Here is a 20398-nt window from a genome sequence, read left to right on the forward strand (position 1 = left end):
CAAATTGCAAGATGGTGGAAACAACCTCAGTGCCCATCAACAGATGAATGGATAAACAAATTGCAAGATGGTGGAAACAACCTCAGTGCCCATCATCAGATGAATGGATAAACAAATTGTGGTACATACATACAATGGAATACTACACAACTATAAAGAATAATAAGGAGTCCACAAAACATCTTATAACATGGATGAATCTGTCGGACATTGTGCTGGGTGGAATGAGTTAATCACAAAAGGACAAATATTATATGGTCCCACTACTGTAGAAAGTCAGGAATAGACACATGCACAGACAGCTGTGGTCTTTGATGGTTACCAAGGAGGGGAGGGAGAGAGAATCACTTTCTAGACAGTAGACACTTGTTATTTTTGGTGATAGGAAAGGCAATACTAAATATGAGTGAAGTCTGTACAACTTGACCAAGGTAAATGAAGTCACTAAGAAGTCTACAAGAAAATGTTGTGTATGTTGTAAATGCTATAACATATGCAATTCTGCAACAACAGTAGTTAACAGACAAAAAATACGTGTGTGGTTACATGAATAGATATGTACGCATGTATGTGTATAGGAAGGCGTGTTCGAGTACACGTGCATGCAAATATAGGTGTACCTGTAGACATAACGTATATACATGTTTGTGTATGCTGGATATATGTAATAAACCACATAAGGGGCATAGTTATGGAAACTTCCTAGACATGTCCATGTAACTCACGGGATTGGTTTAGTGGGTTAAAAGGCTTAGGACCATAGTCTTACGGGATAACTCAGTCAATTGCCATAACATAGTTCATAAAGATAATGTTCTCTATCCTATTTTGGTGAGTAGTGTCTGGGGTCTTAAAAGCTTGCAAGCGGCTATCTAATAAACAACCACTGATCTCTACTTGATTCTGGAGTTAAAGAAAATGAAGGAAACTGAAGACTTAAAGAAGAAACTAGACCACAGCACAAATAGCCCACGTGAACCACAGCCTCTTCTCACCTGAGACCAGAAGAACTAGATAGTGCCCAGCTACCACTACTGACCGTTCTGACCAGGGACACAATAGACAGTCCCAGACAGAAAAGGAGAAAAATGTAGAACAAAATCCAACTTCCTAAAAGGCCAGACTTATTGGACCAGTAAAGACTAGAGGAACCTCCAAGACTGTCGCCCTAAGATACCCTTTGAACTTGGAACTGAAGCTACTCCTGGGGGTCACCTTTCAGCCAAATAATAGATTGGCTTATAAAACAAACAATGTCATCCATGAGTAAATGTACTCCCTTAAGCAATCAACTATATGAGACCAAACTGTCAACATTTACCCAAAAGCAAAGATGAGAAGGCGAGGAGGGAAAGGGAAGCTAGATCAGTGGAAACAGAACAAACAGAATGGAAATAATGAGAATGCTGACACCTTGTGAAAATTATAACCAATGTCACGGAACAATTTGTATAGAAATTGTTAAATGGAAACCCAATTAGCTATGTAAACTTTCACCTAACACAATAAAATACTTAATTAAACAAAAAAAAAAACTGATGGGGAACTTTAAAATGGATACATGAACCTGATCACCCCTGAACTCACTGATTAAGTTTAACATCACAAAAAGACAACCTGACAACCTGTTGATGCAATGGAGAGCATATGACGCCCACCTATATAGTGCCCACCAAAAAAAAAAGAAAAATCTGATATTGATCAAGCTTCAAAGTTATATCACTTTATAGAAAATAATGAGTGATAATCACCAAAATCCAGAATGTGGAAAACTATATAGGACAGATCAACCAGATTCTTTCACAAATAAATGGCAAAAAAGGAGGAGTCACAGGAATCGCCTTAGCTTAAAGTGGACTTTAAGAGAATTGTTAGGCAAATGCAATGTATAGGCCTTGTTTGGATACTGAGTCAAACAAATAACTCTAAAATGACATTACAAAGCAGTTGGGAAAATCTGAGCACTAACTGGATATTCCCCCACTTGTCTGTCAGTTTGTTGTAGTGTAGGGGCTTGTGTGTTGCTGTGATGCTGGAAGCTATGCCACTGGTATTAAAATACCAGCAGGGTCACCCATGGCGGACAGGTTTCAGCTGAGCTTCCAGACTAAGACAGACTAGGAAGAAGGACCTAGCGATCTCTTTCTGAAAAGAATTAGCCAGTGAAAACCTCATGAATAGCAGCAGAACATTGTCTGATATAGTGTCAGAAGATGAACCCCTCAGGTTGGAAGGCACTGAAAATACGACTGGGGAAGAGCTGCCTCCTCAAAGTAGAGTTGACCTAATGACGTGGATGGAGTCAAGCTTTCGGGACCTTCATTTGCTGATGTGGCACTACTCAAAATGAGAAGAAACAGCTGCAAACATCCATTAATAATCAGAATATGGACTGTACGAAGTATGAATCTAGGAAAATTGGAAATTGTCAAACATGAAATGGAACACATAAACATCGATATCCTAGGCATTAGTGAGCTGAAATGGACTGGTATTGGCCATTTTGAATTGGACAGTCATGTGGTCTGCTATGCCAGGAATGACAGCTTGAAGAGGAATGGCATTGCAGTCATCATCAAAAAGAACATTTCTAGATCTATCCTGAAGTACAGCTTTGTCAGTGATAGGATAATATCCATATGCCTACGAGGAAGACCAGTTAATACGACTGTTGTTCAAATTTACACACCAACCACTAAGGCCAAAGGTGAAGGAATTGAAGATTTTTACCAACTTCTGCAGTCTGAAATTGATCGAACATGCAATCAAGATGCACCGATAATTACTGGTGATTGGAATGCAAAAGTTGAAAACAAAAAAGAAGGATCAGTAGTTGGAAAATATAGCCTTGGTGATAGAAACGATGCCAGAGAGTGCATGATTGAATTTTGGAAGACCAACGACTTCTTCATTGCAAATACCTTTTTTCACCAACATAAACGGTGACTATACACATGGATCTTGCCAGATGGAATACACAGGAAACAAATAGACTACATCTGTGGAAAGAGACAATGGAAAAGCTCAATACCGTCAGTCAGAACAAGACCAGGGGCCGACTGCAGATCAGACCATCAATTACTCTTACGCAAGTTCAAGATGAAATTAAAGAAAATTAGAACAAGTCCACGAGAGCCAAAGTATGACCTTGAGTATATCCCACCTGAATTTAGAGACCATCTCAGGAATAGATTTGATGTGTTGAACACTAATGACCAAAGACCAGACGAGTTGTGGAGTGACATCAAGGACATCATACATGAAGAAAGCATGAGGTCATTAAAAAGACAGGAGAGAAAGAAAAGATCTGAATGGATGTCAGATAAGACTTTGAAACTTGCTTTTGAACATCAATTAGCTAAAGCGAAAGGAAAAATGAAGTAAAAGAGCTGAACAGAACATTTCTAAAAGACAAAGTATCATGATGACTTGTGCAAAGACTTGGAGATAGAAAACCAAAAGGGAAGAACACGTTCAGCACTTCTCAAGCTTAAAGAACTGAAGGAAAAACTCAAGCCTCAAATTGCAATACTGATGGGTTCTACAGGGAAAATATTAAATGACACAGGAAGCATCAAAAGAAGGTGGAAGCAATACACAGAGTCACTATACCAAAAAGAATTGGTCAATATTCAGCCATTTCAGGAGGTAACATATGATCAGGAACCAATGGTACTGAAGGAAGAAATCCAAGCTGCACTGAAGGCATTGGCAAAAAACAAGGCTCCAGGAATTGACAGAATACCAATTGAGATGTTTCAACAAACAGATGCAGCGTTGGAAGTGCTCACTAGTCTATGCCAAGAAATTTGGAAGACAGCTACCTGGCCAACTGACTGGAAGAGATCCGTATTTATGCCTATTCCCAAGAAAGGTGATCCAACCGAATGTAGAAATTATCGAAAAATATTAATATCACATGCAAGCAAAATTTTGCTGAAGATCATTCAAAAGTGGGTACAGCAGTATATGGACACAGAACTGCCATAAATTTAAGCCAGATTAAGAAGAGGACGTGAAACCAGGGATATCATTGCTGATGTCAGATGAATCCTGGCTGAAAGCAGAGAATACCAGAAAAAGGTGTTTACCTGTGTTTCATTGACTATGCAAAGGCATTCGACTGTGTGGATCATAACAAATTATAGATAACATTGCGGAGAATGGGAATTCCAGAACACTTAATGGTGCTCACAAGGAATCTGTACATGGATCAAAAGGCAGTCGTTCGAATAGAACAAGGGGATACTGCATGGTTTAAAGTCAGGAAAGGTGTGTGTCACTATACCTATTCAATCTGTATGCTTAGCAAGTAATCTGAGAAGCTGGACTATACGAAGAACAGGGCATCAGGACTGGAAGACTCATTAACAAAGTGTGTTATGCAGATGACACAACCTTGCTTGCTGATAGTGAAGAGGACTTGAAGCACTTACTGATGAAAATCAAAGACACAGCCTTCAGTATGGATTGCAGCTCAAAATAAAACAAAAATCCTCACAACTGGACCAATAAGCAACATCATGATAAACAGGGAAAAGCTTGAAGTTGTCCAGGATTTCATTTTACTTGGATCCACAATCAACACACATGGAAGAAGCAGTCAGGAAATCAAAAGATGCATTGCATTGGGCAAATCGGCTGCAAAAGACCTCTTTAAAGTGTTGAAAAGCAGTGATGTCACCCTGAGGACTAAGGTGCGCCTGACCCAAGCCATGGTGTTTTGAGTCGCATTATATGCATGTGAAAGCTGGACAGTTAATAAGGAAGACCGAAGAAGAATTGACGCCTTTGAATTATTGTGTTGGTGAAGAATATTGAATATACTGTGAACTGCCAAAAGAACGAACAGATCTGTCCTGGAAGAAGTACAACCAAAATGCTCCTTAGAAACAAGGATGGCGAAACTATGTCTCACATACTTCGGACATGTTATCACAAGGGATCAATCCCTGGAGAAGGATATCATGCTTGGTAAAGTAGAGGGTCAGTGAAAAAGAAGAAGACCCTCAGCAAGACGGATTGACACAGTGGCTGCAACAGTGGGCTCAAGGATAGCAACAATTGTGAGGATGGTGCAGGACTGGGTAGTGTTTCGTTCTGTTGTACATAGGGCTGCTGGGAATCAGAATCAACTCAATGACACCTAACCACCACAACAACGACTGGATATTTGGTGATGTGAAGTTACTAGAGATACATATTAAAGTATTTCTATACTAAAATGTGTCTGGGATTTGCTTTAAAACAATTTGAGCAGTGGTGGGTTTGGAGAGTAGCAGCAGGAGGAACAGGTGTAGGTGAAACAAGACTGGCAAGGTGTGGATAATTATTGAAGCTGGGCGTACAGGTTTCATATATTATTGACTTTTTAATGTTTGAAATTTCTGTAAGAAAGAGAAGAAAGATTAATTTCAAGCAAAAATGTTAACAGCTGGTAAATATAGGTGATGGTTAAAATATCAGTCTTGGAAGTGAAGTGCTGATACATGAATGAACCTTGAGAACATTATGCTGAATGAAATAAGCTGGACACAAAAGGACAAATACTGTATGATTGCACTTATATGAAGTACCTAGAATAGACAAATGCACAGGGACAAAAGTTTACTAGTGGTTACCAGGGCAGATGGAGGGAAAGATGATGCGGTATTGCTTAAGGGGTACTGAGTTTCTAGTAAGGGTGATGAAAAAACCTTGGAAAAGGTAACGGTGATGATTGTGCAGTATGGTGAATGTAATTAACATCACTGATTTGTACACTTAAAAATGGTTAAAATAACAGAGTTTGAGGGTGGTGAAAAATTTGCAAATGGATAACAGTGATAGTTGTACAACATGGTGAACATAATTTATGTTTTTGAAATGTGCATGTGAAAACTGTTGAAATAAATGTTTTGTTACATATATTTTACCACAGTAATTTTTTTTTAATCTATTTCAGTAGTCCCCAGGATGCAACACCAATCACAAATCATGAATCAGAAGACCACCCTGAGGGAAATACAAAGGACAATGTTCATGAACAGGAAGAAACTGTCATTTCTTATGAACTAACTCCTGAGGTTTCTAGAGGAAATCAAACGGTGCCAGGTAGATAGTACACGTTTCATCCTTTTTTCCCTGATGCGTTCTCTGAACTTCTGAATGTGTTTTCCATGTGTAGATTCTAGCAAGGGAGCCACTTAAGTACCTTGACTGCAGATTGACGAGCCTTTGCCTTCCCTGAGGGACAGACTTAGAAAAAGAGGAAAGGGCAGCAGCAGCCTAACCAGCTGGAGCCCCACAGAACGGACTCTGGCTTGGGGATCAGTGCTTTCAAATCACTATCTTATTCTTTTTTCCCTTCTTTTTTGAAGTCTTAATATGTACTGTAAATTTTTTCTAATGAACGTGATCCTTCGTTACTTAAAAGATTTGCTGTATTTTCGAGAGTATTCACCAATTTGCTGCTTTGGGAACTGTGGAGGATTTAGTATCTAAAGTAGTAGAATGGATGTGTTTACTCTAGCCCCTACTATATTCTACATCTATGTTTGTCTTTGATAGTAGATGATTATGATCCACAGAATGTTTATTAAAAAAAAAAAAAAGTCATTCTATGCTATCATTCTGCCATATTTTTATGGAATCTTCCTAAATCTGTTTGCCTTTTCTTTTTTTTTTTTTCCTTTATAATTTTTTTTGGAAGGGTTCATACCACATCTGTATTACCAGCTTTGCTTCCTCTATTCCATAAGCAAAACACCATCCCTAGTAATATACTGCCCACCCCATCCGTTCTGCAGAAGGGCGAGTACCCTATATTCAATGACTCAAGGCTGCCGTATTCTTCTTAAGAAGAGCTTGAAGGTTCTGGACAGAGGCTTTTCTGTGTCTTATCTACATAGAACATAAACATTTGTATTATCAGTCATGTTTCTTTGTGACAGGTATTAAACCCTGTCTGTTGGTTTGCCTCTATCAGTTGTAAGACAATGTGCACGGAAGTTCTCGCTTTTTTTTAACTTGTTACTGGCCACTTTTAGTTGTTTAGATAGAGTAAGTCTGGATCAAAGCAGTGTGGTAGTTTTAAACCCACAACATTTAACTCCTCAATAGTATTTAGCAAGAGTCCCTGGGTGGTGTAAACCGGCAATGCTCTTGGCTTAACCGAAAGGTAGGAGGTTTAAACCCACCCAGAGGTGCCTCAAAAAAACGGCCTGGCAATCTACTTCCAAAAAATAAGCCACTGAAAACTCTATGGAGCACAGATCTACTCTGAAATGAGTCAGAATCAACTCCACAGCAACTTTTTGTTTGTTTTGTTTTAAATATATAGTATTTACCTACATGGGACCAGAAAAGCTTTTAAAAGCAAGACAGAATGGGACCTAACAGGAGAGATTCACTGATAGACACGTGAATATTAACTTCAAAGGAAAAAAAAAGAAAATTTCTAATGAGTTCTTAGATTAGAAAATAACAGCAGCACCCAAATGTGACTATTCTTTCCCAAAACATGTTCTCGTTGTCGCAGCATCCGCATTTTCTCCTCCAGACCTGTCTTAAAGATTTTTGTCTTCTCGCATTTTCTTGGTGTGTTGTAGTGAAAAGTCTCCCCCAGTCTCCTGAGTCCCCGACTTCACCAGTGCCGTCTACTCAGCCGCAGCTCATGGAAGGATCGCATTTCATGTGTGTGTAGTCTCCGAAGAAGTACGTCCTTTCCCTTTGTATTATACTTCACTGTTACAGTGTCTCACTTGAGTTTTATTCATTCGTTAGCTTAGTGGATAAAAACTGGGATTAATTCTGGACTGTACATTAGGGATAATTGGCAGAGCACACAGGCCATGTGTTTGACCCATGGGCAGTAACTCTGGTTTCCTAGAATGGTCCTTCGCTGTGTGACAGCATTTTCTGTCTCTTATTTCATCATCTGTAAAAACAGCAAAACTTGGAGGCTATGTTCTGCCCCAAGACAAGCCTCACAGTGTTCTGCAGCTGTGCTTCCACTTAGCGTTCCTTTTCATAATCTGATCTGAAAATTCTGTTTAAGTCATTACATGTGGACCGTGTAGTATTTTTTATAGTTCGCATGACATGTCTACCTCATTGGGAGTTTGTTAATTATTTTAAAGGACGAAGAAATATTTATGGTACAGCTACCTTGATGGAACATTAAAATCTTTAAGATCTATGAGGAATTATTTCTTGATTTTTTAAGTCAGGGACATAACTACTAAAAAAGCCATCTTAGAAGCATGGACAGTAGGGGCAAGAAGGAAGAGAAAGGAAGGCTTTCTTGAACAATGTTCTTTAGACCACAGATTTAGAACTGAGAAGAATTTCCTAGGGTCTTACTTATAGAATTTCTATGCAGTTACTAATTTTTTTCCCTGCAGTTTTGTAATTATAGATGAATACTTTAGTTTTTTCACTTTTCAGAAAAGTTGTAAGTTATAAAATGAGAATTTTATGCCTCTTTCTGCAATTTTTTCTCGCAGTATCTACCAGGTCTGGTAATCCTTGGTGCTTTAGGATTACTGCTGATTTCTGTTAAACAGTTAAAAGTTGTGTGAACACAGAGACATTATGAGCATTATTACTAACAACTTTGATTTTTAAATTCTCAAAATAGATAAGTACAAAAACTATCTTGAGTAAGTTCATACAGGAGTGTTTATTTTCTATAATCTATTTCCCTTTACACCTTTTTGTAGCAGCTATAACCACTGTCCTTTTTTCTTTTTAGCCAGAAATAATAATAATCTCTTATAATAACCTCCTTTATTTGAGAATATGTCCACCTGGAGCCCAGAAGAGGCCTTTGTTTGTTGTCATTTGGTATCTATGCACAATTGAAGTTCTTGCTAGACTTAGAAATGACCTATTTGTTATAGTCTTACCTATGTCTTGCTTCTGTCACTCATGTTTTTAAACTTTCAACTTAATACTCTGAGAAGTGACAGTTGCCAGTGGTGACAGAATAACACCAGGCATAGGGTAATAAACATGATGCTCGTTAGAATCCTCCTGTGCAAAGCATTGATAGTTGGCCTCTGTCTAGATTTCAGTGGAGGAATGTACATCCAGAGCCACTCGTTATTTTTTTGGTTCAATAAACAGGTTAGCATTCATTGTGCACAGACCATTCTGATAATAAATAATGTTCAGAGTTAAAACTCACGTACATTTCCAGGTGTCTTAAGGTATTATTGGATTTTGTTTTGTTTTAAATACTTCTACTCCAAGCGCCAGTGGCATTACATTCTGGAATGTTACATATTGCAGATATTTTCTAATCTCATGGCATGCAGCCACTACAGACAGCTAGTGGCACTCAACCTTGTATTTTATAACTTCCCGTTGTGCACATGCCATCTTTCTGAACTAGTAGTTTTCACAAGACTTAGAAAAGCTGTACAAATGGCACGGCTAGGTAGTCAGCTCAATACAGTATTGCATATTTTAGTGAAAGTATGCAAGTCTTCACTCATTTTGTTGATCTCTTGGATTCGGCCACAAATTTGGGTATGTGTTTGATTCTGAATTGCTATTTAATTGTATCATGTTTCTTTGCTTTGTGAATTAAGCTTATGGAAATGAAGAAATGTCCTTTAATTGTATTATGTTTTAGAATTTTCGTGGCCATGCTTGTCAGTTCTGTTGTTACAGAATGTCACCCTTAGTTACTTTGGAAAATGGTCCTTCATTAACTTTGCAGGTGTCAAAGTAATTTCTCGTCTTATTTTTCAGCTATACTGACCTCTTTTGAAACCATTCAAAGCTAAGGCCATGGACCTTCGGCAATGTGAGAAGATATTGTACAGTATATTTTAAATCTATGAAATTCATAGTTCTGATGCTTTTGGCCACAGAGCATCATTTTATCACTTCTGGAAAATGTTTATTCCAAAGCAGCTTTAATGCCCATATGTATACTTGGTAATCTGAACGTTATTATTCTATACACCAGCTTGCTGCTGTGATTTCAGAGCACACAAGTAAAGGTGCTTTTTACTGTGCAGTCTACAGCTAGAGCTTACTTCGTTGCTGATTTCCAGATTTTGATGTTTCTTAAGTCTAGGTGGGCTTATATTTCTTTTTACTTTTCAGTACGTAAATTTAGTTATTATTTCCAATGAAACATGTTTCTTTTTTTTTTCTCCCCGTTTTGGCTACTGCAGTGCTTTGTTTCACACTTGATTTGTAAAAATTTTATATATATATTTAAAATGTGCCATTTTATTATTGCTAAGTGAAGTATGTCCCATTTTCTGCTATAATTATTTCTTAGATTGCCACATCAGCGGCTACTGCCACACTCTTGTCAGCTGAAACACAAATGTTACACTTAGTTTTTCTTAAAAAAAATTAAAAGTGTAGGTATTTTGAAGTACTGGGCTTATACTTCATTGGAATAGATGTGTACAGCAATAAGCAGGTTTTCAAATTCAGTACTTAGTTTGTGTACAAATGTAATTATGTTCATTGTGTATATATTATACAATGAGCACATGTAATGTAAGTATTAAAGGCTACTTACTGTTGTTTAAATGCAAATTGTTCATATCTCATTTCTTTTTTATCATGTTAAAATAAATGTTGATGTTCTTAAATCACTGGTGTTAGAATTTTTGTTCTTTTCCATCTAAAATGGAAAACCTGAGACTCAAGAGTCTTCTAGAAGAAAAAGTAGTCTCTTGATCTTATAATCCTAGACAACATAAAAGGGCCTTATCCCAATCCTCCTATGTCAAAGTGGAGGAAACTGAGGCCCAGAGAGATACATTGACTTGGCCACAATCACATTATATTTAATGACAGAATTTAGTCTAGAATATCATTTTTCTGACTTTTGTCCTCTTGGTCATCAGCTTGTCACCACTGGGCCAATTTCTGTTAGTTTCCACATTTTAGAAATTAGCTTCAGGCATCTGCAGTCCCAGTCTGCCTGGTGGAGTGGACTTGGAGAGAGGCGAGAGGGCAGAGAGGGGCATTTCTGTGACTTGGGTGGCTAGAAACCGTTTCATCAGTAGGACCCTCAGAGATTATTTTCTCTCACAATACATTCTTTGCAGATGTTCACGCTCTTCAGAATCAATTACATTTTCTCCCATTTTATAACCTTTTGTTCATGCTATATATTGTTCCCAGAGTGCAAGGGAATTTGATACTTTTGGATTCCTATATAAAATGGCTGAAATTGAATTGGCACTGGTCAGGTTTTTTTTTTCTTTACTGTATTAAAGGATTTAGATTTCATTCGAAATGCAGATTATAAAAATTCATCTGCTCCAAACAGAAACACACAAAATGAAATGCAAATAGATACAGTTGTAATTGTAGGAGGTCAATGAAAACGGGTGTTAAAATGGAAAGAGAGCGTTTAGCTGTCTGTACCCATATGAATATGGGTTTACAATTTTACTTTTGTCTAAAGATGTCACACAAAAGCCTTCTCAAGGGAAATAATCAACAATTTATTATTTCCCTTTAGTCATGGTATGATTATTGGTATAGATCTTTTGTCAGTGTATTGGGGCAAGAGTTTCTGTTACTGTTTCTTTGAGTTTTATGTTTGTTTGTTGGTTGGTTTGGTTTTTATAAAACACCACATTTTTTAACTATTCCAAGAAGGAAAAATGTTCCTTACAGAGGATAGTCCCTTCACTGGGACACTTGGAAGCCTAGGAAGTTCAGAGACAGGAATAAGAAGAAGCTGTGAACTGTTGTCAACATTTCAGAAAGCCAAATGAAAATCATGTGTTTACAAACAATAAGGTCAGCACAGCGACTTACTACAGGGTGTAATAAAACAGGAGATCACTAATTATTCCAAGATTTGAGCTACATCTCTTTCCATCTCACCTAGAGCTCATCTTATCCAACTCCCCCTATCTTACTGGATGTCTGAGCAGAAAGCACAGGAAGTATGGAGGTCCCTGGGAAGGAGAGCAGATAGACTGGCAGAGCCTTCTAGCCTGAGCGAGGGCAGCACTGTGGGAAACCACCTGTCAGGGGCATGGAGCATGCTCCAAAGTTCTTAGGGCTCAGTGCCCTGTGGGGCTGGTCCCTCAGTTATCACGTCCAAGTCCTCCACGTAGAGAAAGTTAGCAGTTATACCCCTATGGTGGTCAGGAATTAAACAGGCAATTAATGTCACCAAATTGTACACATAAAAATGATTGAAATGGCAAATGCTTTGTTATATGTATTTTACCACAATAAAAAAATTTTCTTCTAATTAAACAAGATGACCGTAAATAAGTGGTCTTCAAACTTTTTTACATATCCTCAAAAGTATTTTTTAAAACTACACACATTTTCAAGTTGACAGCTATAATTTTTCATATGTTGAAATAGTTGAAAGGATGTAATTTCTGCCTTACTGTAGGTAATTGACTTTTTAAAATAAAGCTGTTAACATCATTCTTTTTTTAAATGTATTCAACAGAATCTAAATACTGTTTTAATGTCTTGTTCATCCATTTAAAAACAGAAACAAGCTTTAGGTAGGACAGTTTACATCATTTCTTTTTCTCCTTGAGCTTTTAGTTCCTTGATACATGTCTTAGTCATCTAGTGCTGCTGTAACAGAAATTTCACAGGTAGATGGCTTTAACAAAGAGAAGTTTATTCTCTCACAGTCTAGTAGGCTACAAGTCCAAATTCAGGGCGTCAGCTCCAGGGAAAGGCTTTCTCTGTTGGCTCTGAAGGAGGGTGCATATCATCAGTCTCCCCTAGGTCTGGGAGCTTCTCTGCGTAGGAACCTCAGGTCTAAAGGACGTGCTCTGCTCCCAGCACTGCTTTCTTGGTGGTGTGAGGTTCCCATGTGTCTCTGCTCACTACTGTCCTTTATATCTCAAAAAAGATTGGCTTAAGACAGTATCCAATCACGTATACTTCATCAGTATAACTGCCGCTAATCCATCTTATTAGATCATAGTGATTGAATTTATACCACATAAGGAAATCACATCAGATTACAAAATGGTACACAGTTATACAATACTGGGAATCATGACCCAGCCAAGTTGACAAATATTTTGGGGGGACACAATTCAATCCATGACAGTACATTAACTTTTAATTTTAATTTTTTAAGTTATTTTTAATTTCATCCATTCCTTTGAATGCAAAAAAAAAAAATCTGAATTGCTAAGTGGTATGTTAGCCATAAGAATCATTCACTTTCTCACTACCCTGAAGGTTTTTATACCCTGACTGCAAAGCGTAAGGTTAAGATTCAGAGAAGCAAGTTTTTTATATGTAAAGGAGAGAAGAGCTGACGTGAAAGGGGCACTTCGGCCTCAGGAGTGTTCCTGGGCAGATCTGTTTTAGAAAAGAGCATAGAAAAGTTAAGGATCTAGATACTGAATCCAGTAAACTTGCACTTGCCCACATACCCTTGGAATTTTTTTTTCCTTTAAAGAGATCATTTTTAATAGTAGTAATGAATAGACTCTTAGTTGTTTGATACTCTAGTTAAGGAAAGGAAGGAATTATATGAACACATTGAAGAAATATTTCAATTTCTTGCCGACGTTGACAGCTAACTCATTAATGAATGCTGAAAATGCTAAGAACGTTTAGGATTAGTCATTGCACAGGGAAATTTGAAGAGGCCTGCAATCGTACGAGTCATAGATGAAAGAAACTCGATATTTTCCCAAAGTTGGCAACAATTCTAAACATATACAAAACATTACCAATAGCAAACTGTGGAGCTGGAGGAAACCTTTCTAACCTATCAATATGAGGAAAAAAAATGTTTTTTTAGTCAACCTTGCTTGAGGAGAGACTGCATTTTATTTTCTTTGTCGAAAATATTATAATTTTATTATATAAAGAGATGACAAAGATGATATAGACAAAAAATAGTGGCATGTCAGGCAGTTAATAAAACCCAACGGGTTTGGTTTACTTTTGGGTTTTTTTTTTTTTTGCCCTGTATTATTCAGTTGTTAAAATATGGTAAGTTGATTCATTTATGCATACTTATGACATTACCCACATGAAGGTTTTATGTAAATTTTTCACATGACAAAGAAGCTTGCTATTGGACCATCCTGTGAATGTATGTGGAATAAATTGATTCATTTAATTAAACAATATTTAATGAGACAATAATTAAGCAAATAATTTTTTTTTGTTAAACTAAGGTAGTTTGGAAGGTTTCCCAGAATTCTTCCTGAAAAGTGTATTACATCCTTCATCCATAGATTGAAAAGAAATCTTTGAAGTGCATGGCTTCTTTTTAATTTAATTTTTGAACAGATAATACATTTAAAATCAGAATAATTTACAGTAAAAAATTGACCTAAAACCTAAAATGAAAGGCTGAGTCAGAGGCATGGGAGAATACAGTAGAATTATTTCATGTAATTCAAGTCTGGGACAGCACAGTCTTAAGATACAACCCCAGTACTGTGCCCCTGGACTTAATGACTCACAAGCTATCTGGAAGTCCCCTAAGACTTCTATTAACTATGTTCACAAAAAGCCTGTCAAGTCTTAGATGCCTTGAGTGAGGACTCACTCATCTCAGCTCTTCCTAGAAGGGGGCTTCGTCCTCCCCTCAGTGTGGTAAACAGTACAGGAGATCACCTAAGTGGCAGGAGGAGGGAAAGGGACACTCCGCCAACTCTGTTGCTAGGAAACCTGAGCCCTTCCAAACACCTTTGTTCCCGCCTTGGAGCTGTATCCTGGTTCTGGATTGCTTGAGTTGGAAATGAGCTCTGCCACTTACCAGCTGTGTGTCCTTAGGCCAAGTACTTATCCTCTCTGTGCCTAATTGTTTTCCACATCTCAAAAGTTGTTCTAGTAATAGTTATTTTTATAGGGTTGTTGTAAAGACTAAAGGAGCTAATGAGTGTCAAGTATTTAGAACACTGCCTGGCACATAGTAAACACCACGCAAGTGCTGACTACCATTGGTTGTTAACTAATTAAGGGCTAACCTCATCCAACTTATATGGTTTCTGAATTTACCAAGGTACTGTCATCGTCTGGTTTAAGCACTGTTGTCAAACTTACAAGTCAGCATGCATCAAAATTGCCCGGAGGGCTCTTAGAACAGGTTTCTGGGCCCCCTTCCTAGAATGTCAGTCAGTCTGGAGTGGGGTGCAAGAATTTGGGCTCTAACAAGTTCCAGGTAACATTAATGCTGCAGGTCCGGGAACCAGACTGTGAGAACCACTGGCATATAATGAGATTCTCCATTGTTTATTGAATTTTTGTTTCATTCGTGTCATGGTATAAAACTAGGATAAAATTCAGGAAGGTTTATTTGCAAAGGAGTGTTTACAAAAGTGTGCACAGAGTATAGAACTACAAAAGATAATGCAATAATTTGGAGCTCTTTTCACCCCAAACCCAAAGAGATGAGAGGAGGAAAAGTAACTGAATCCAAATGGTGGTGAAGTAATTTGGAAAAGGATAGTGATAATGGTTGCACAACGTGAAGAATGCAGTCAATGTCGCTGAATTACACAGGTAGAAATTATTGGCGAATGTTGTGTATATTTTCATCGCAATAAAAAGAAAAGTAACTGGAATCCATAGAAGAGAGTCACTTGAGAGAAGCCCTTGTTCTCTTTTCAAGAAAGATGGTCAGCCTAAAGCACCCCTACAGGGATCAAGCCAGGAGAATAAATACTCTGATGGTACTCCCCTCTATCACTCCAGTTTCTTGATGGGGCTCCATTGGCTGAACCCAGTGGGAAGTCACAGGAGCTCTGTTGGGCAGTCCAGGGTGAGGCCAAGGACTCCTGGGGATTCCCAAGACCTTTTTAGGCTGGTCTGTGAAGCCCAAAATAACACTAAGATGCTATGTGCTTTTTCACTTTCAATTCCCTCGCTGGTAGAACAGTGGAGTTTCCCAAAGGCTACATGACATGTGTTATTGAAACAGATTGATTGAATGCAGAAGCAGAAATGAGAATTTAGCTGCCTTCTATTAATCCAGATTTGTAGAGATATACTAAAATGAAAAGCAGTATCTTTCTCAGTTTTGTTTTAGAAAATATAGTTTTTTATTAAAAAGTTGGTCATTTATGTTAACATGTCGTGGGTTTATTATTGTTAATTTTAGATGAGTAAATATTTTAAACATTTCTCAGTTTTAATTTCTACTACAGTAAATACCAATAGATATAACCCATATAAACAAAAACTAGGGTCGTATAAATAGTTAAACATGTAAGGAATACTAAGACCTAAAAGTTGGATAACTGCAGATAAAATCCGTGTAGATCAGCCTCCTGTGACAGGGCACGATCGAGAAATGTGAGATCCAGAGGGGCAAAAGAAGATATCACTCCATCTTTCCAAGGAAGATACTGCTCACTGTTGTTGCCAGCAAGCCATCCATTCCCAGTCTGCTTCTTGAACTGAAAGTCCTAGTGTCTATGCCTGTCATGTAGGGCTGGTGGGTCCATCTTGGGCCCTGCAAACTGTAAATCGTTCATGGAAAATGATTCCGAATGCTCGTGTGCAGACATGCAAAGTTCTAGAAAGGCTTTCTTCCTGTGTCAGCTCCAACACGAACTGTTGGCCCTGCCAGGTGTGTTTAGATTTAGAACCTCACCCTCATACCTAATTGAAACTTCCTTACCTTTACTGGCCCTGAGTGATTTTGTCATCAGGTGAAAATTGGTAATGAAGACATGTTACTCCATGTCAAAAGGGAGTAACACCCATGAAGAAATCCATGTTATTATTTGTCCAAATTATCTTACTATTTGAAATGTGTGATTGATACAGAGACATTTGTGTTGCCTGTAAGAAGTCACTATTCTCTGCCTGCTAGGCCTACCCAGCATAAGAAAATGAATAACTCATCCCATTGTATTTAAAGTCACAACTGGCAGAAACTTGCTCAGCCTATGCCTAAGGAGCAAATGTCCAAGTTTTCCCAGGTCTGAGTTTTTGGTTGGTTGGGGGGTTTTTTTGTTTTGTTTTGTTTTGAGAAGTAGCGTATCTCACTGTGTTAGGGTGATGGGGGATCGGGAAATGGGTCAAAAACAGGCCTGAGACAGGTAAACAAAAAGAAAAAACCTATTACTGTTGAGTCGATTTGGACTCATGGCAACCTATGTGTTACAAAGTGTGAAATGCTCCATAGAATTTTCTTGGCTATAGTCTTAATGAAAGCAGATGGCCAGGCCTTTCTTCTGTGGTGCACTGGGTGGATTCAGACCACCAACTTTTTGGTTAGTAGCCAAGAGCAAACCATTTGTGCCACCAAGGGATGTTGACACTGGTAATGTCTGGACATCCTCCTGGAAAGTGACAAAGACGTAATGCAGTTGCTAACGTTTCAAACAAATTGGCTTCTAGCCATATCCCCGGAAACTGTCTGTAAGCGAAGATGAGGAAAGCAACTGCTTCTTTCAAGATTGCTAGTCTAACTTGAAATTTATAAAAAGAAATATAAACATTCAATAAACGTATGAACAGATGCTCAATATCAGTGGTAAAGAAATGCAAATTAAAACAATGAGATACCTCTTTTTACCCATCAGATTGGGAAAGATTAAAATGGATGACAACACCCAGATTTAGCGGGATGTAGTGAAAGGGGTATGTTTATGTAGTCGGTGGAAGTGTCAATTGATATAGCCCTTCTGGGAGGCAAAACCTTTCAAAAGCCTTAAAAATGTATACTCTTGGATGCAGCAATTCCCCTTCAGGGAAATAATTCTTAGGATTTTGTTGCTTGTTTTGCTTATGGCTTAAATAAGGGGTCTAATTGTGCCATGTCATAAGAAGTCAAAGAGTGGGCGATCAAGATTGCTGGAGGCTCAGAGATGCCATGAAGGAAGCAGGCTTCGCTCTTCCTGCTCTGCTGTCCTCAGCAGCGGCTGCTGCACCTCAGGCATCAGCACCTGTGCAGATCAGGCATTGTCAGGGGCTTCCATTTATTTCTCATTGGCTGGAACCAAATGACATGGCCCCCTTTAGCTGTAGCAGTGTCTGCGAAAGCAAACATTTATCTTTCCAGCTTTTAAAGTAGAGGAAAGCAGGGAGAAAGTAGCTGAAGTGGGTGTTGAGTGAACCAAACTGCAAAAAATACTCCACACTCTAAGTGCACACCTGTAAGAAATTTGTGAAATAAGAGAACATTATTATTGTGTGGTTATTCCTTGGAAAACTGTTCACTGTATATTTAGTGAAAAAGGTAGATTGGAAAAGAGTATGCCTCCTGTGATCCCATTTTGTTAAAAATACATGTGTACTCTATACATTCATACACACAAACCTGGATATACATCATAATGTTATTCCTGGATCATCTTTAAACAGTTCTACAATCTCTGGATTGTTTTGGCAAGCAATCATGTCTCAGTTTTAGAATAAGAAAAAGAAAATAAATTTTTATTTTTAAGTTCCCATTGGCCCTGACACGGGAGATGAACTACTCAGTTAAAATCAGTCGGATGGGGACTCCTGCCCCCGAGTGATCTCCAAATCTTAGTTACATTTTCCACATTGATTCTAAGCCAAGTATCCAGAGGAAAGCCTAAATAAGCCATTTTGGAAGATGGAGCTATTTGCAGTCCATTACTTTTCACCTGAGACTTGTTTTTCTAAGAGGACAGACCAGCGCAACCCCAGTTGCCTGCCCAGAGTTCAGTTGGTAAAACCAGCTGATAATTATTTCAGGGATAGGCTCAGATCAAGATTATGAGGAACCTAATTCTGAAGGAAAAACGAACAGCATGCTCAAAATGAAAATAAAATCATAGGTCAGGATGCCAAGTAAAAAGTTATTTGTGAATTGGTCTTTAGTGCTGCTATAACAGAAATACCACAAGTGGATGGCTTTAACAAATTTATTTTCTCACAGTTTAGGAGGCTAGAAGTCTGAATTCAGGACACTGGCTCTAGGGGAAGGCTTTCTCTCTGTTGGCTCTGGGCAAAGGTCCTTATTTCTTGGCTCCTTGGGGATCTTCATGTGGTGTGATGTCTGTTCTCTCCCATCTCTGCTTGTTCACTTGCTTGTTTAATCTCTTTTATATCTCAAAAGAGATTGACGAGACACACCCTACACTAATCCTGTCTCATTAACATAACAAAGACAACCCACTCCCAAATGGGATTACAGGCACAGTCATAGAGGTTAGAATTTATGACACATATTTTTGGGGGACACAATTCAATCCATAACATTCCACTCTTTGGCCCCCAGAAATTTATGTCCTTGTCACACAAAAAAACACATTAACCCAATCACATTATTCCAAAAGCCTTAAATCAACTCCAAGTCCAAATCTCATCTTCTGAACCATCTAAATCAAATATGAGTGGGACTGTAGGTGTATTCCATCCTGGGGCAAAATTCCTCTCCATCTATAAACCTGTGAAAACTAGAATACAAATTATCTGTTTTCAAAGTACAATGGTAGAACAGGCACAGGGTAGACATTTTCATTACAAATGAAAAATTGGAGGAAAAGAAGGGTTAACGGGCACCAAGCAAGTCTAAAACGCAGCAGAACAATTTACATTAGCCCTCGAGGCTTGAAAATAATCCTCTGTTCTTTGGGACTATCTGGGCAATGGCCTCGCCCTCTAGATTCTGGGTGTTGGCCACACCCCCTGGATTCTGGGTGGCGGCCCCTGGGCCCTGAGCTTCAGCTCTGCCTTCCAGGCCCGCTGGGATGGCAACTCTGTTCCCTTGGCTTTGGGCAGCCCCATTCTCCAAGTCCATCTGAGTGGCGGCTCCACCCCCTTGGCCCTGGTAGGCCCCCGTTCTTCTGCTCCTTGTGCATGGCAGCCCTGCCCCCTCAGCTTTGGGCAGTGGCTCCATTCCCCTGGCATTCGTGAACAGCAGCCCCACACTCCAGAATCAAATTGGTGGAGATCTGACTCTTTTAATCCTAGGAGGCCATGACTCTGCCCTTTGAAACTGATGCATCTGTGCTTCCTGTGCTCCTTCCAACAGTTCTGCTGATCTCTGAGCTGCTCCAGGGATGGTCCTTTTCTTGGAGTTCAACAAATGTAGATCATTTGGCCTGCTTCCTGCCTGTAGAATTCCAGGAGGCAGACAGTGTTCTTTCCTTTCGTTCTTTCTCTGTCCCCTTCAGTCTAAACTGATGGGTTTTCTGCTGTGGTAGTTGGTTAGATCCACCAGTCACAGGCTTAATCTCTTTAACAAAAGATTGTGTAGCCACAACCTTGGTGAAAATTCTAGGACAGGTGTCCTTAGTTTGTACAACAGAATTTTCCAAATCCTTAAGTTTTGTTTTCATTTTGCACTATTCATTTTTTAAGTCCATCTCTTTCCTCTCTCATTTTACTGTAAGAGGCAAAGGGAAACCACGCAGCCCCTTTAAGATCTTGCTTAGAAATCTCCTCAGCCAAATATACAAGTTCATCATTTACAAGTTCTACCTTCCACCAAACATTT

General features: G+C 38.7%; 1 protein-coding gene across 4 annotated transcripts in view; it reads left to right on the plus strand.

The window, feature by feature from the left end:
• PLEKHA5 (pleckstrin homology domain containing A5) overlaps nucleotides 1-10601 on the plus strand; it is a 244321-nt gene extending 233720 nt beyond the window's left edge. For 3 of the 4 annotated variants that reach the window (XM_004390233.1, XM_004390235.1, XM_004390236.2), the window contains 3 exons: nucleotides 5948-6093; nucleotides 7590-7695; nucleotides 9739-10601. In XM_004390233.1, coding sequence (XP_004390290.1) covers nucleotides 5948-6093; nucleotides 7590-7684 — 241 coding nt within the window. In that variant the 3' untranslated portion in view covers nucleotides 7685-7695; nucleotides 9739-10601. Of the gene's footprint in view, nucleotides 1-5947; nucleotides 6094-7589; nucleotides 7789-9738 lie in introns of those variants that run through there. The other variant, XM_004390234.2, reaches the window with a different exon arrangement.
• The last annotated feature ends 9797 nt before the right edge of the window (nucleotides 10602-20398 follow it).

Source organism: Trichechus manatus, unplaced genomic scaffold, assembly GCF_000243295.1.
Source record: "Trichechus manatus latirostris isolate Lorelei unplaced genomic scaffold, TriManLat1.0 scaffold00289, whole genome shotgun sequence".
Classification (NCBI taxonomy): Eukaryota; Metazoa; Chordata; class Mammalia; order Sirenia; family Trichechidae; genus Trichechus; species Trichechus manatus.